This window comes from Pimephales promelas, chromosome 18 (genome assembly GCF_988280905.1).
Source record: "Pimephales promelas chromosome 18, fPimPro1.hap1.1, whole genome shotgun sequence".
Lineage (NCBI taxonomy): Eukaryota > Metazoa > Chordata > Actinopteri > Cypriniformes > Leuciscidae > Pimephales > Pimephales promelas.
Window position 1 is genome coordinate 22,080,358 of NC_142786.1, and position 16,281 is coordinate 22,096,638.

At 38.2% G+C, this 16,281-nt stretch overlaps 1 protein-coding gene across 1 annotated transcript; it reads left to right on the forward strand.

The window, feature by feature from the left end:
- Window positions 1-890: 890 nt before the first annotated feature.
- On the forward strand, window positions 891-15,824 carry gnrhr1 (gonadotropin releasing hormone receptor 1). Its single transcript, XM_039680549.2, has 4 exons — window positions 891-1,592; window positions 7,680-8,211; window positions 10,665-10,866; window positions 11,912-15,824. The coding sequence occupies exons 2-4, from the start codon at window positions 7,681-7,683 to the stop codon at window positions 12,316-12,318; spliced, it is 1,140 nt and encodes a 379-aa protein (XP_039536483.2). The 5' UTR covers window positions 891-1,592; window position 7,680; the 3' UTR covers window positions 12,319-15,824.
- The last annotated feature ends 457 nt before the right edge of the window (window positions 15,825-16,281 follow it).

Genomic DNA, 16,281 nt, shown 5'->3' on the forward strand with positions numbered 1-16,281 from the left:
ACCATTGTTGAGATTCACAGGCTGATTCTTGATGTCTATGTGTGCCTACATAAAACATTTTTTAAATTTTTCTTTTTTATTGATTTGATCATTTCGATTTCTTTGAAAATGCTAAAAATGGTATGCATTTTCATTTTCATATCCAAAACGATAGCGATCCCAAATTCACAGCGAACGAAGTTGTGCGCAATGAAAGTGTCATGCTCAGCATTTTGAAGACTTCAGTTAGCCTCCTTAGACCTTATGCCATTGAAAACCTTTGGGGAAGAATAAACACGCACTGTGATAAGTTATGCAGGTCTTCAAGTGACGCTCAACTTTGGGAAGAACTTAAGGAAGGAAGGGGAAAAAATTAAGCACAGCACATGCACAAAGTTTAGTAAGTCATCTCAATGCACAGGAGAATGGCCAATACAGTCGCATCCTAGGGCGTCATATAGTGACGCTTTTGACAATGCGTATCATGTGCACAAAATGTTAAAAAGCTCACAATTCCTGTGAGCTTTTTGTTTTTCTATCCTTTTTTTTTTGTATAAAACAATCAAACTCATATATTTTATTGGAGTTTGCCTTTCCTCCCAAATAGGCTAATTCTGTAACAATACCTTAAGCAAATTAGTGTATTCTTCCCATTGTGAATTTACAATTTATGAATGAACCGTTCGTTTTAAAATCTTCCCGGTACTGACATTTGTTATGACATCCGCTTCAAACATTACAATGGTCATGACAACTTTCGTTAACTCTCCAACAAGTAAATCCACTTCACCTGCTAAGTAGCCTAGGCTACTCTTCGACAGCAATAAATTAAATTAACAGAGGAACCTCAAAAACGGAAGTTCGAAGACAAAATTCCAAAAATGGCTGCGCGCTTGTTTCTCTGGCGCATAAGATCTATATCGTCCACCGAACTGTATGGCAAGCTAAATTACAGTTAAACAACTAACAGATTTTTTATACTGTAGGATTTTAAAAATAGTTCTCGTTGTTTTCCGTTAATATGACGAATATGCACGGCTGTGTGGTGACGCTGGGGTTTCCTCACTGTGTGTGTGTGTGTGTGTGTGTGTGTGTGTGTGTGTGTGTGTGTGTGTGTGTGTGTGTGTGTGTTGAGGAGGGTGTTGTGCAGAAGATGAGTGTGTGTGAAGGTGAAGCAGCGCTGGCTGCTGGTGCTGATGCTGTACAGATACTGATGCTCTGAAGACTCTTCAGCACCTGGGCAGCTCCACGACTCCGTTTAAACACTCGGCTTTTGGGGGGAAAAGTGCAATTAAGACAACGTGTAGCTTCTTAAAAAGTGACCTACTATCCTAAAGCGTCAAGCAACCAAACTTTTGCAGCGGGAAATCATCGTTATCACCCCGATGAGTGAATTACCGTTGACTGCGGCAAACTGTTCCCTACAGAGTCTATGGTGCCGTCAAGCCCACGTTGGGGCGGGAGGACATTTACCCGCGTATCAACACGGCATTTTAACGGACAGCTGAATGAAATGCACTTATTTCCTCTCCAGCAGCATATATTCTAAATATATGAACAACCGAGGGATATATTCAAGGATTCATCTACAAATCACACATTGCAGCAAACAGGTAAGTCTAACTCTATCACTGTTCTATTTTACAGCAGGCTTTACTGTAACGAGCTTACCGAGGAGACAAAACCTAGGCTAGAATCCTAAACAACAGCATTTCTTGCCATCATAGGGCATCATAATCAGTTTCAGTATATGTCCAGAAATGCATGTCTAGGTAGACAGCTCTCTAGGTTTGGAGACACAGACAAAAGGTAAGTTTGTAATTGATTTCAGGATGCACTGTAAATGCAGCAAAAACTTTCCTGATGAATCCTGGATGTGTATCAGGTGTTTTCATGAAAGTTTTTGAGGCGAGACATGAAAAACTGTCATTAATATAATGAAGATGGATTCTTACCGCACCAATACATTAACTAGTCAATAAAATCTGCTCAGGTGAAGCTGATGAAGCATATGATCAAATGCTATACGTGCTTCATGACATATTTTGTCAGAATCTTCTACATTAAATAAAGTAAAGTAAACTCCCAACAAAAATGTCCAATATAGCCAAATGTGAGAGAATACATTTCTTTTTATTTTAAATTCACAAGCAAAGGTCTTCTTTTTGGCCACTCTGCAAATATTATCCCTCTCGCACGTTAATTTGCCATCAAATCTTAATATTCCCATCACCGCTATCTTAATTAACTGGCTTCAAGTCATTAGTCATGTGAGCAAGAATATGAATATAATTATGCAAATTCACATGCCAAGTTTCAGAGATTATCATGACAATGATCCCTAAAGATTTTTTTTTTTTGAGTTTTCTAAACACTATTGAACTATAGTATAGTATGGTGAATCCCCCAAAGAAAACACCATTCAGTGTGTAAAAGCATGTAAGAAATTCAAAGTCAGGTAGTTTAGTGATTCTCCATTAAGATTTGCATATTCATGACAGCACTTATGCTACATCCCAAAGAGTTATGATAGGCGGCACTCTTCCTTGCATATATTTGCATAATGTTTACCAACATTAAGAGGCAGGAGTGCAAAGCCGCCATGTGGGCCGGTGTCCAGCAATCATTTAAACAGGATGACAGCGATGCCAAGGATATCATCTATTTACAGCTCTGATATCTATACATAATCTTAAGTAATCACAAAGAAAATAATATCCTTTATGAAATGGATTGCATATTGATTTCGCAAGAGGCAAAAATACATTTCTCCAGGTCAAGACACTTGTTGAACTTTAGAGAATATATTTCATTTTCAAGCATGAACAATTGCAGTGCCAGTAAGATGTATTACTGGAGCCCTGTGCAATTTGGTGTGAGGGTGCGGATACAAGGGAAGATGGTGCAGAGGTTGTGTTCTCTATCTATCACCTCCATGCTGTTTACCTGACTATACAAAAGACTTTATCACATTCAGAGTGAAGGGAAATACGGACAACAGCCATTTGTCAGCATGATAGGGCATTTATATCAGAGCCAGAGACAGCGGACCCCCCAAACCATTAAAGTATCTTCAGTCTTCATTTATCTAATCCCGTAATCCCTCAATAAGAAATAATTAAACTCATTTTTTATTAAAGTTCATTTAAATCAAATTTGATAATGTGCCACGTGGCCAAATAAGATATCAGCAAGCATGATGAACAAGGCAGTATACATGTGTCTGATACTGTACTTGTGAATTACTTGGTTGTGCTATGTATAATCTCAGCTCTGCTAGTTGTGTCAGAGGTTTATATATAGACCTTTAAATAACCTTTAAGGCAGGGGTCACCAAACTTTTTTCTCTGGGGGCCACATTATCGTTCCTGACTGTGATGGGGGGCCGGGGCTATATAAAATAGAATTGTGTGACCAAGACCAAACTGACCACCAGCAGGCCTCATAGTAGAGATTACTAGCCTGGCACAGCCATATTTGTTTATCATTAATAGTTGTTTGCAAAAGTAGTAATCGAGTCTTCACACTTTGTTTTAATTTGAAATACCACAGATTTTCCATTTATTTATTTTCGAATACAAATAACATCAAACCTGTCAAGGTAAGAAACATCTGCCTAGTTGAGGTGAGTGGCACTGGTAAGGATGAATGAAAAATTATAAATTATAGGTAGGCCTGTTACTATTTATAATAATTGTGTACAGCACTTAATAAAGGTCAAATAAATAGGCCTATAAAATAAATAAATAAACATTGAAATTATAACAACAACATGAGTAATAGAACTAGTCAGCTCTTATGCCTATCCAGGGGCCTGTTTCAGAAAGGAGGTTAAGTGAAAACTCTGAGTATGTTAACCCTGAAATGAGGGAAACTCTGGGTTTTCCGTTTCAGAAAGGGAGGTGAGTTAAACCTGAGACAGCAGAGTAAGTCAAGCCCATTTCTGAAAGAGAGGTAACTTATACTCAGAGTCAGTTACCATGGTAACTTACTCCGTGAACCTAACCTGGTCGGGAGCAGGTTTTCTTCAGTAAACTCAGAGTTTCTTGCGGTCTCCTCCCCTTTTTTAAAGAGGAAGTGCTGTTTAACACCAACAATACTACTAAAATGTATTTACACATTCTTTAAGGAATATATATTGTTTGTCCATGGTTTAATTGACTAAATCTGTTTTGTAGCACTTTGCCAAAAAAAAAAAAAGGATTTAAAACGTTTGCTAAACTTTTATTTGATTACCACCGTTTTTGATAATATATTTTTATTGAATCATTAAAAAAATTGGAATAAAAAACATTTAATAGAACTCACTTATTTTTCAAACATAATTTATTAAGTTATTAATGATAAAAAATAAGATGTTAATCTTATTCATAATCAATTATTGAAGTTAGTTGATATGTTTTATTGAACAAATGTTTAATTTATTTAACTGTCATTTTAACTGATGATAATAATAACCGTAATTTAAGAATGCAGTTTATATATTTAATAATTTTTTAATACCATAAACCGTGATATTTTCTGAGATGTTTCTCAACTCTCCCCACATGGGGGAGTCCCCCACCCCCACAAGTTACTCAGCAACTTTTACTCATGTTTTAAATTAACTACTTTTTACTTGAGTGGATTTTTAGACTGGTATTTTTACTTTAACTTAGGTAAAATTTTATCAAAGTAATAGTAGCCTACTTTAGGTTGAATAACAGTAAGTTTACTATATTATAACAGTAAGTTACTCTAAAATAGTTATGAATTATTAACTGACATCTTCAACGGTGTAGTTAGATTAATGTAATAATCAGGCTACTATCTCTAGAAAGTATTGGTCTACATATTACTAATTGCTAAATCTCAACCTCAACCACTTGATTAATACAAAGAGGAGAGACAAGAAACTGCACTTTTATTTCTTTCAAATTCACAATATACAATTGCATGAATTATTCTTGAATTGATCAAAGTGTGTAGAGGGAGAAGGTTACATAAAAAATATACCTTTTAAAAATGTATGTTAAATCCACTATTGTTTTATACTTAATTGGTTTATGTAGTAGCCTATTTAATGTAATTGCATCATATTTTATTTTAAATTACAGAAGAATTAAGAGTAATCCCTTTAATTAAATTACAATATTTAGATTACTTGGTAATTAATAAACACCTCTTTTTGTCTGGCGCTGTTGCCATGGTGACTCATAATATCTGTGCTCCATTGATAATGGCTTTTTATAGTTGTAGTGCAAGCGCTTAACTCAGAGTCGGTCAACTCAGAGTTGATTGAACTAACTCATTTCAGCTGTTCTGTAACCGAAAACTCAGAGTTTCCCATCTCAGGGTAAGTCAACTCTGAGTTCAAGCTTTAACTCAGAGTTGGTTGAACCTCCTTATTGAAACGGGCCCCTGGTGAGCATGCTCAGTAAACAACAAAATACCAAATGCAGACATGTTATTATTTTCCAAAAAGCAATTTAAAAAAATAGGCCATGACGACTTTTGGGGATTGCCGGTTCAAGTAGTGGGGGGCAGAGGGGTTGGGGGGCCAGTCAAAGGGGTGTGGCGGGCCTGATTCGGCCCGCGGGCCTTAGTTTGGTGACCCATGCTTTAAGGTGTAATCTATCTCCATGACACTTAACCAAGGTCTCCCTATTTGCCAAGAGATCTGGAGTGAAAAAAGGCCCCTGGCAAGAGTTTCTTATCTCTGTAGAGATGAGATGGCAGACGGGCCGTAAAAGCAGAGGATGTTAGACTGCGGGGGTGATGGACGTTTGGGTGAAAAGTCATAAGGGTGACAAATGCCTCTGTGGTGACAGTAATGTAATGGTAATCAGGGTCTCTAGGTGATGTGATCTGAATATTCATGTCTTCGAACATTTTGCTGATTTTTTTTTTTAGAAAGGATTATTCCGTAAAGTGCACAAAGTAATGCCAATAATCTACAGTTGAGCACAATTAAAAATTCAAGAATTGGCTCCCTTTCAATTTATGAGTCTATCTATCTATCTATCTATCTATCTATCTATCTATCTATCTATCTATCTATCTATCTATCTATCTATCTATCTATCTATCTATCTATCTATCTATCTGACATTGAGACAACACTCGAGGGTGATAACCATACTCAAGGTCTTGCTGTCTATGTATCTATTATCCATCTATGTCTATCTATCTATCTATCTATCTATCTATCTATCTATCTATCTATCTATCTATCTATCTATCTATCTATCTATCTATCTATCTATCTATCTATCTATCTATCTATCTATCTATCTATCTATCTATCTATCTATCTATCTATCTATCCATCCATCCATCCATCCATCCATCCATCCATCCATCCATCCATCCATCCATCCATCCATCCATCCATCCATCCATCCATCCATCCATCCATCCGTCTGTCTGTCAGTCTGTCTGTCTAAGTTTTGACAAAAATGTGAAGCAAGCAGCACAATTGTTTTCAACACTGATCATAAATGTTTCTTGAGCATCAAATCAGCATATTAAAAATGATTTCTGATGGATCATGTGACTGAACTCTGGAGTAATGATGCTGAACATTCAGCTTTACATCACACAAGTATAGATTTCACAATAGATATTACAACAGGAAACAGGTGCTTTTACAGTTGTTCTCAGTCGCTTTGGTGCATTTCTCACATCACTATTTACATTTGCACAACAGTTAGTTCAACCTCCACAACATTTAGACATTTGTGCACATCATAGTAGCAGTTTCTCATTCCTTACAACAAATTGCAAATGCTTTTGGACATGCATCAATTGCTTTCACACAACTCACTGCTGTTTTATAACATTATCATTTGCTTATGTCATATCAGTCCAAATTAACTATTCTTGTGAATGTTGAATAGTCATTCCATATAAAACTAATAGTCCTCATTTCATTGCTTGAGTCATCACATACAAAAATGTTAAACTAGTTGTCAAGCAAATTTTTTCTATTTTAAAAAAAAACCCTTTTTTATCCTAAATTGAACAATTTCTCACAGGTGAACCTCAGCTTTCACTGATGAGAAGAGATGTGCATGAATGATTTACAGTATTGTATGTTCAGTTTCAATATGTACTGTGATATTGTTTACAGTTGTGCACCGATCTACCCAAAGGGAGTTTACAGTATGTTTGTTGTAAATAAGGGTGCATTTTTTTCTTTTGCACAACGCTCTGAACAAATTAGAATCGCAAAGACTAAAACTGTCAGTAAACTGTCATAATGAAAACATGACAAAGCCATCTTGTTCATAAATACTGGTGTTAGGACTTTTCATCTTGACTACACTGACACTTTCAATGACATGAATACTTGCTTTTGATGAATGAGTTATCCATTTTGAGCAAGTGACACACTTTTGCAGGTTATCAACTAAGTTTTGCAGTTTGTACTAATTGTTTTGAGAACTGTTGTGCAAATGTAAATAGTGATGTGATAAATCCACCAAAGCGACGGAGAAAAACTGTAATTTGCAACCTTCATTACCCAGAATTTCCTAATGTAATTCCAAAAAGTAATTCAAATGCCAACTTATGAATTACTGTAAAAATAAGCCTTTTTTAATTCTAAATATTGTCCAACCCTAATATCCAAATGAGACCATGTGATACTGAAACATTGTAGAATATTACAATAATTTTGCATTTGAGCATCACAAAAATCTTTTTTTCCCCCTTTCCAGAATGTCAGTAAACGCATCTCACCTCTCAGCGAGTCCGAAGGGCATTTGGGAAAACTCCTCTCTGCCGAATGCCTCCCTTCCTGGCTTTTCCTCAGACTGGGAAACCCCCACATTCACTGTGGCCGCTCGCTTCCGTGTGGCGGCCACCCTGGTGCTTTTCGTCTTTGCGGCGATCAGTAACCTCTCAGTGCTGATCAGCGTGACCCGGGGTCGAGGACGGCGTCTGGCCTCACACCTGCGACCTCTCATCGGCAGCCTGGCCTCCGCTGACCTGGTCATGACTTTTGTGGTGATGCCACTCGACGCCATATGGAATATTACAGTGCAGTGGTATGCCGGCGACGCCATGTGCAAGCTCCTCTGCTTCCTCAAGCTCTTCGCCATGCATTCGTCAGCATTCATCCTGGTGGTGGTGAGTCTGGACAGGCATCATGCAATCCTACACCCACTGGAAGCTCTGGATGCGGGTCGCAGGAACAAGAAGATGCTGCTGGCTGCCTGGATACTCAGTCTCCTGCTCGCCTCGCCACAGGTACGGCAACAAGATGTCATGTTAATTGGGGTTGTCATGTGTGAGACTTGTCTGGTTATGAAGCAGCACAAAACTGTCTCGAAGGATTCATAGATGGATGATAATGTTGTTGTTTAACAACACAAAGGTGATGTATTTTTTCAGTAAAATACTTCCACTTCATGTCCAATTTACAGCTTAATATAAAGAGACAACTATAATCATGTTCCTTACACTATAACCAGTTTCATAATTCATATATGAATCCCACATGAGCCTTGCCTTTGAAATAATAGTTGACAGTGTATTGGTTTAAAACAGACAGACAGCTTTTCTATATAATTAATACAGGTATTTTAGATACAGTTTGTAGTGCCAATACACCCAAAATAACATATCTATGACAATGACTTCAAAACAAATTTAAAACCAGCGCTGATAGGTGCTTGAAGACACAAAAAATTACAATTTATTGTTAATCAGTATCATTAAATTTCTTTATTAATGTTCATAATAATTTGTATGGTGCTTATTCATCTGTTTGACCACAAGATACTCCTGAAACATGCACAAGTTGAAAAGCTTTTGACCATTTTACGGTCCAGTCGAGATGAAGCCTAGTTGCTTCAGCTTTAGCAAGCCATTCGTAACTTGATTTCATACAAAAATGCAATGTATCCCACTAGCAACATCACACAGATTCAATACGTAATATGAGAAGGTGGAAGTACCACCAATCATAGATGGACAAAGTGTTCTGGAAACCTGTTTGAAAACAGCCATGAAATTCCAGTTGGAGATGAGAGTGGTGCAAAAATGACTCACTTCAGACTTCACCTTTGTGGAAGAAAAGTGGCACACAGCCACTTGAGTTAAGTTTTCTTTCAAATTAAAATGGTGGATGTCGTTTGTTTTTAGTGAAATTGCATTTTTCAGTCTGCCACACACTTTTCCTGATAGCCATCTAAGCTTGAGCATTTCATTAAGCAATCAGTTGTAGCTTAAAGTGGTGCAATAACTGACCCTGGATCAGTGACTCTTCAGTGAGCACTTGCTGCATTGATTATAGATCCTATTTGTCAAGCTAGACTAGTCCTAGGGCATTTTCTGTAACCTTTAAAATGCCTGACTGAATCTTGTTAGTGTGTCTTTGTTTCTCTCCACACACTTAATTCCAGTAGTGTCGTTTTTAGCAGCCTGTGGATGTGACCATGGCGTTTAAAATTATTACAAGTGAGATAAAGAAGCCTGTCTGAGACAAGGTCACTTAGGCAGCCATAGATAATGCGAAAGAGATACCACTATTAAGACGGAGTGGGTGGTGAATTGTAGATATCAATATATCTTAGCTCTGAACCTAAAAAATAAGGGCTTCCCTCTGTCACACTGATAAATACAATCGTGATGGAGAATATAGAGGTGTCTCAAGGAAAAATAATGCTAACATGGAGCAAATCAATTTCTTGGTAACACTTTAGAATAGTGGTCCGTCAACCGTCATTAATAAGTTACTATGCAGGAAGTAATGCAGGACTAATGAGTAGTACATTAACACTTTAGCTACGACTATTAACTAATAGATACAAGCTTAACTAATCAGAATTTAGGAAATAGTTCCTTATTAGGTAATCAATAATTACTTAATGAGATTAGCCTTATTAATTAACTATTAACTAACTGACAAATTATAAAGAACAGTATCGTAATCGGTCATCTTTTTGACTTTTTGACATAAAATGCGTCACACTATTTACCCAAGTGTTACCTAATCAGGAACTACTAAATATTTCACTTTAAAATAATGGTCCAGATCATAGTTCCTGCAGTGGCTAGTCTTCCTGATTCGCCCCGATTCCAGTTTCTTCAGTGCTTTTTCTTGCGTTGACATGTTATTAAAACCCCTTTTTACACAGCGCGTTGATCCCGGGAAATTGCCATTCTGTGTGAACGGCAAACACGACCCGGGATTGATACCGGCATCGATCCCGGGTTAGAGACCTAGTAACATTGCCGGAATCAGTCCCGGAACATGCGCTATATGTGAACAAAAGCCAGGACCAATGCCGTAAGGGGTGTGTCATAGTGATGACGCTCGTGCCATCGTGCGGCTCTGCTGCTCTTAGAAGAAAGTTTGTGTTCGTCATCAACAAGGAAAGGATGAACAAATGTCTGCAAACTGGAACGAAGCAGAGATCAGGAGCTCATCCTGACGTCATGTGCCTTTCCGGGATTTTTACGGGTTGTGTTTGAAAGCACTCACAGATCCCGGCAAATCACTGGCAGTGTGAATGAACCGAAATCAAACAATCCCGGCACAAATGCCGGGTCACATTATCCGTGTATTTTCTGGAATCTCTGTGTGAAAGGGGCTTAATAGTGTTATGCTAGTGTATTACTGTGTTCATTAAAATGCCTTGTGCTTTAATTTCCTCTCGTCGACACTTTTCTTTATAAATTGCTTTTTATCGTTTCAGTTATTTATTTTCAGGGCAATTAAGGCTGAAGGAGTTGACTTTGTGCAGTGTGTAACACATGGAAGCTTCCAGCACCGCTGGCAGGAAACAGCCTACAACATGTTCCACTTTATCACCCTGTATGTGTTCCCTCTGCTGGTAATGAGCTTCTGCTATACTCGAATCCTTGTGGAAATCAACCGGCAGATGCCTCGTGGTAAAGGTGACTGACTTCTGCTCTCTTCTGACATGGTATCTGTCATTGATAAACAGCACAACTGCATCCAAATTCACAGTTTCATCTCTGAATTTGATGGAGAACTTGGTTCTCAACCCCTGGTGATGTACAGTAGGGGCCATAAGTGATGTCAATTTGATGACAAAACTATTTGAATAAAGATTATTCAAAGTAAGAATATTGATCGTTTTCATTTGTGATGATAACGCAATGAAACATGCTAAATTGTGTGTGGAGATAATTTTTGGCCAGGCTGTCATACCAAAAAATTATGAACACATGGCAAAACAAGAGAGAACCAACAAAATATGAATCGGATGTTTTTATATGTATTTTTTTGTATAGTAAAATAAAACCTGTAGCTGTAGTTTGCCATTTTTTGACAAATAATTTTGTCAGAAAAATAGCTTAACCAAATTTAGTGTTTTGTTCTCCCCTCATATTTAAATTATTAAAAAATATTTTGATGGTTTTATCAAATTTGTAGGGTTATTAAAAAAATCCCTTTTTGGCCACTACTGTATATTATATCTAGGGCTTCGACTTTTAAATTAATTCAGTTTTATTACAGATTTCTAAAAAGAAATAAGTCGTTTCATGTGGTGTGATGGATAAGTTATCCAACACTGCATATTTTTTCTTAACCTGTTAATGTCTTATTTATATACTGACTATATCAATTGTCTTATTAAATTCTGCAAAATGTTTGTAATCTTTAGAGGTCATCAGACATTATGATTGCTTATGAATTGGAAACATAATTCATATGTAAAAAATAATCTTTCAAGCTTATTTTTTTGACCACTCTGGGTTAAGCACAAACTCACTTAATTTAGAATGTATATAGTAGTGGCCAATATAGTAGTGGCCAAAAAGTGGCCAATAAGATTTATTTTTTAACGAAAATCATGACAAGAATCTTAAGCAATTTTTTTTTATGTATAAAACTGTTTTTTGGGTCAAAATGATAAAGCAGGTCAGACAGCACATGCCTCACATGTCCTCTCCTATCCTTTGTATGCTTTTGTAGGTGGAGAACCATGTCTGAGACGCAGTGGAACCGACATAATCCCGAAGGCTCGCATGAAGACCCTGAAGATGACCATCATCATTGTGGCATCATTTGTGGTGTGCTGGACGCCATACTACCTGCTCGGCATCTGGTACTGGTTCCAGCCTCGAATGCTGCAGTTGATGCCGGAATACGTCCATCATGCCCTCTTCGTCTTCGGGAACCTCAACACGTGCTGCGATCCGGTCATCTACGGTTTCTTCACACCCTCGTTCCGAGCGGACATAGCCAGCTGCTTCTGCAGAAGGAATCACAACTCTTCTCCTAAATCATTGGACCGACTCTCCGCAAGGAGAGGGGGCGCAAGCGGAGAAGCCGAGTCGGACCTGGGAAGCGGTGACCAGCCCAGCGGACAAGCAGCATAGAGGGTCAAAACACCTCAGAGTTACAATTTGAGGTGTGGATTTACCCTTTGAACATGAAATATGGAGATTTCACTCTGTGTCCAGACATCTATATATCGTCGCTGTCAGACGGAAAATCATTTCTATTGGTCGCCCTTTACGCCTGACTGTGGAAGGAGCTTCTGACTTAACATCCTAGCTCAAGCTGTCAGTCAAACCTCATAACTACACACACCATTATCATGAATGAAGTGCCAAACACATTTTAGACCATCTCGGCTTGTTTGCAATGCAAGGGTAAATAAACAACTGGTTGTTGAATAGTACATTATCTTTACACAAGAAACTATATATAAAGGGTAATGTTTGCATATTTGAGGAACAGAGAAGAGTGTCTTAAAGGGTTAGTTCACCCAAAAATTCTGACAGTATTTACTCACCCTCATGTTGTTCCAAACCTCTATGTGTTTGTTCTATTTGTTCTGCTGAACACAAAGGAAGATCTTTAATCAAACAGATCTCAATGGTTTGGAACAAATTGAGGGTGAGTAAATACTGACAGAATTTTCATTTTTGGGTGAACTAACCCTTTAAAGTCCCCGTGAAGCGGAAGTTGCAAACGATTTTTCTCCAGTGCTGTGACGTATTTCCAAGTGAAACGGAATATTGAACAGAGGGCAGGGTTTTACTCTAGCGCTCCTCCTCTCCATCTCTCGCTCATAGCAAACTAACGGTTTGAGGGGAGTGGTTAAGCGTTTCCCCACCCAAACTGTGAAACCTACGTCATCAGAAAAAGAAACCGTTCCTGACCGGAAGTAACTTTTCAGATTTTGATTAAAGATTACTAAGGTAAAACATTTTTTTAATATATATTCACTTGCACGGATTAATTGTTCACCACAAGACTAGTAATATGCGCTAACAAAGTAAATAGGTTCAATTTTGATTTCACGGGGACTTTAAGCACTATTCGGATGGTAATTGTTTCTCATTGGGTCAGATGGTATTTTCAACATTACAGGTTAGTTGGTGATTTTATTGCCACCCGAATCCAGAATATCAGTGTTTTTTCCCACTACGGCCGTGTAAAAATCCCAGTCAAATAACCAACTGTTTTTGACAAACACCAAGGTCGTGTGGTAATTTAATACCGTCTGAATCCACATCTCTGAGTTTACAAGAGATCACTTCAAAATTCACTGTTTAAATCTTTTTTGATCACTGCCGAGCACCATATACGTACAATAACTGTTGTCCTTCACTGTAATATGCATGCATTTTAAAGATGTACACTTTTATTACTGAAATGCTGGAAAGTATTTACATAAACAATATTTCTTCACTAGCGAACAAAAAGGAGAAAGAGAAAAAAGCACATAAAAAAAGCAGCCATATTGCGCCAGAACGCCCACCACACACCAGCTTACTGGTGGAGAGGAGACAGAGTGATGAAGCCAATGGTATATATGGGGATGATTAGGAGGCCATTATGGACAGAGGCCACTGGGCAAATTTGGCCAGGATGCCTGGGTTACACCCCTACTCTTTCGAAAGACCTGGGATTTTTTGTGGCCACAGAGAGTCAGGGCCTCGGTTTTACGTCTCATCCGAAGGACGTTGCTCTTTGACAGTATAATGTTACCATCACTATACTGGGGCATTAGGACTCACACAGACCACAGGGTGAGCAACGCCACTTACTGGCCTCACTAACACCTCTTCCAACAGCAACCTGGTTTTCTCAGAAGGTCTCCCATCCAGTTACTAACCAGGCTCAGCCCTGCTTAGCTTCAGTGGGCAACCAGTCTTGGGCTACAGGGTGACATGGCTGCTGGCTATGTAAACTACAATGTAAAACTCGGCGCTTAGCGTCTACGTAACGGCTCTCAGCCCGCCCTCTGTCCGTTGATTGGCCGGCCATCCAACAGGAGCGAAATGAAATTAGCGGAAGTAGGACGTCTGACGTATTCAGGCTAATATATAAATCTACAATATCAGCTTTTTATTTTTTTTAAATAATTAAACGTTAGTCATTGTTTGTTTTGGACAAGGTTTCCGCCCGACAGCGACGATATGCTGCTGATGGTGTCTTGTATTTATGACATGTGTAAGTATAATGCGTTCGCTTGAATTGGGTGAATGCGCTTACTATTGAACATCATTGTGGTTTCAAGCTTGAATCTTCTAGAAAGATCCAACAACAGGTACATTTGAATGTAAAATACCAATTGGCAGCACAATATCTCAGGCAATACCTTGAATGTGAGATATTTGCCTGTCTGGAACAGGGTAATAAATATCCAGTGCCTCATTAATGGACCACTAGCATAACAGCTTACGTGTTTGGAATCAGTCGCCTGTGATCTCGAATTAATTATAGCACAGAGTTCAGAGACACAACCGCAGCTAAAAGCTTCTCTGACACATTGCTTCACCAACATTTCATCTCCGCTCCTGTTTAGGAAAGTCAATTAATGTTTTAAAATGGCCTTAGCACATAAATCACTCATGTGTTTATCTGTGGATTCACCATAGACGTGTTTCACTGAATTCATTCATTCTTGTTTGCGGTTTATTGTAGTGATGATATTGCATGGCTCTCCAGAAAACTATCTTTGTGGTGTGTGTGCTTGTGATTAAAAATTGATGTGGATGGATGGACTGTCCAGCCTTAAAGTGATAGTTTACTCAACCCATGTTGTTGAAAACCTGTTTTTCTGAGGAACATGAATCTTTACAAAGCTTGTTTCCATACAAGTACCTGCCGAGCTCAAACAAAGCTTTTTGTCTTATAATTTCATATTATTCATGCCATATTCCAAGTCTTATGAAGCCATACAAAAGCCTGACATTTTGGACATCAGTATCATCAAAAGTTGCTGGCAATAGCAAATAAGCAACATATTTGAGAGCAGGATTGCAGGATTGGACCCGTTTATGCCCTTTTACAAAGTCTTGATTTTTGTAAAAGAGCAAGATGATTGCTTGAATGTTCATAAACATTATTTTTCACATATTCTCCATTGTTCCAGCTCCTCTCTTCCCAGTCTGTCAGTAACGCTCTGTTTAGTTCCTTTCTCTTCTAAACCCCTCCTTCTGAAAAGCTCACTGTGCTCTGATTGGTCAGCCGACCAGTTTGTTGTGATTGGTCAACCGCTTCAAGTGTGTTTGAGAAATGCCCCCCCCCCCCCCCTTACCATAACCGTGAGTTTCAACATTTCAAGTATGTCTTAGGTGGGAATAATTAAATGAGGAATATTGTGACGTGTTTTAAAAGTGTATATGGCTTAAATTTTGTTTGAAGCTTTGCAGTTTATGGTCACTATGAACTGTATACAGTGGCAGAGTAAAGAATCAAGATTCGGATTTTGTGTTCCTCAGCAAAAATAGCATTTCATGGTTAGGAATGACATGAATGATGAGAGAGCCTTTTTGGGTGAACACGTCAGGATCTGAATGAATGTGATTGCTGTTACAATGTGCTTCAAATATGATTAACAGTGTATATATAAAGAAAAACAAAAGTACTTTGTGTGTGTCTTTTCTTAAATTGACAGAGAATTGTAAAGGCGTAATAATGGTCGACTCAAAATGAATCAAGTCAACAATGGCTGTTTAGAGGAGCTTTGATCAAGCAGGTTCTCTGAGGAGCACGATTTATAGTGCGTTCATGTGCTATGCTAATTATGGTAAATACCAAAAGCCGACGTGGAAAATGCACATGAACACCCCCTTGTAGGATCATAGAATCATAGCTCGTAGGATATTTTGCCGAGACGAGATAACCTTTGACCTTTTAAAAATGGTGGAGAGCAACGCGAGAGTCGTGAATGGTAAAAATATGTGCATGATCTAGAAAATATACAGCATATTATTTAGCGTTTGAGTTTTGATAAATCATTTTCTTACTGTAACAGATGACTTAGGCAATCTAAAATAGTTTTAGCTAAATAACAGGTCTGGATCTACATCTTTTTACCACAT

Coding starts and splice junctions, on each gene's coding strand:
- gnrhr1 (XM_039680549.2), top strand. CDS start 7,681: ATGTCAGTAAACGCATCTCACCTCTCAGCGAGTCCGAAGGGCATTTGG. Junction 8,212..10,664: donor TCCTGCTCGCCTCGCCACAG/GTACGGCAACAA, acceptor TTATCGTTTCAG/TTATTTATTTTCAGGGCAAT. Junction 10,867..11,911: donor GCAGATGCCTCGTGGTAAAG/GTGACTGACTTC, acceptor ATGCTTTTGTAG/GTGGAGAACCATGTCTGAGA.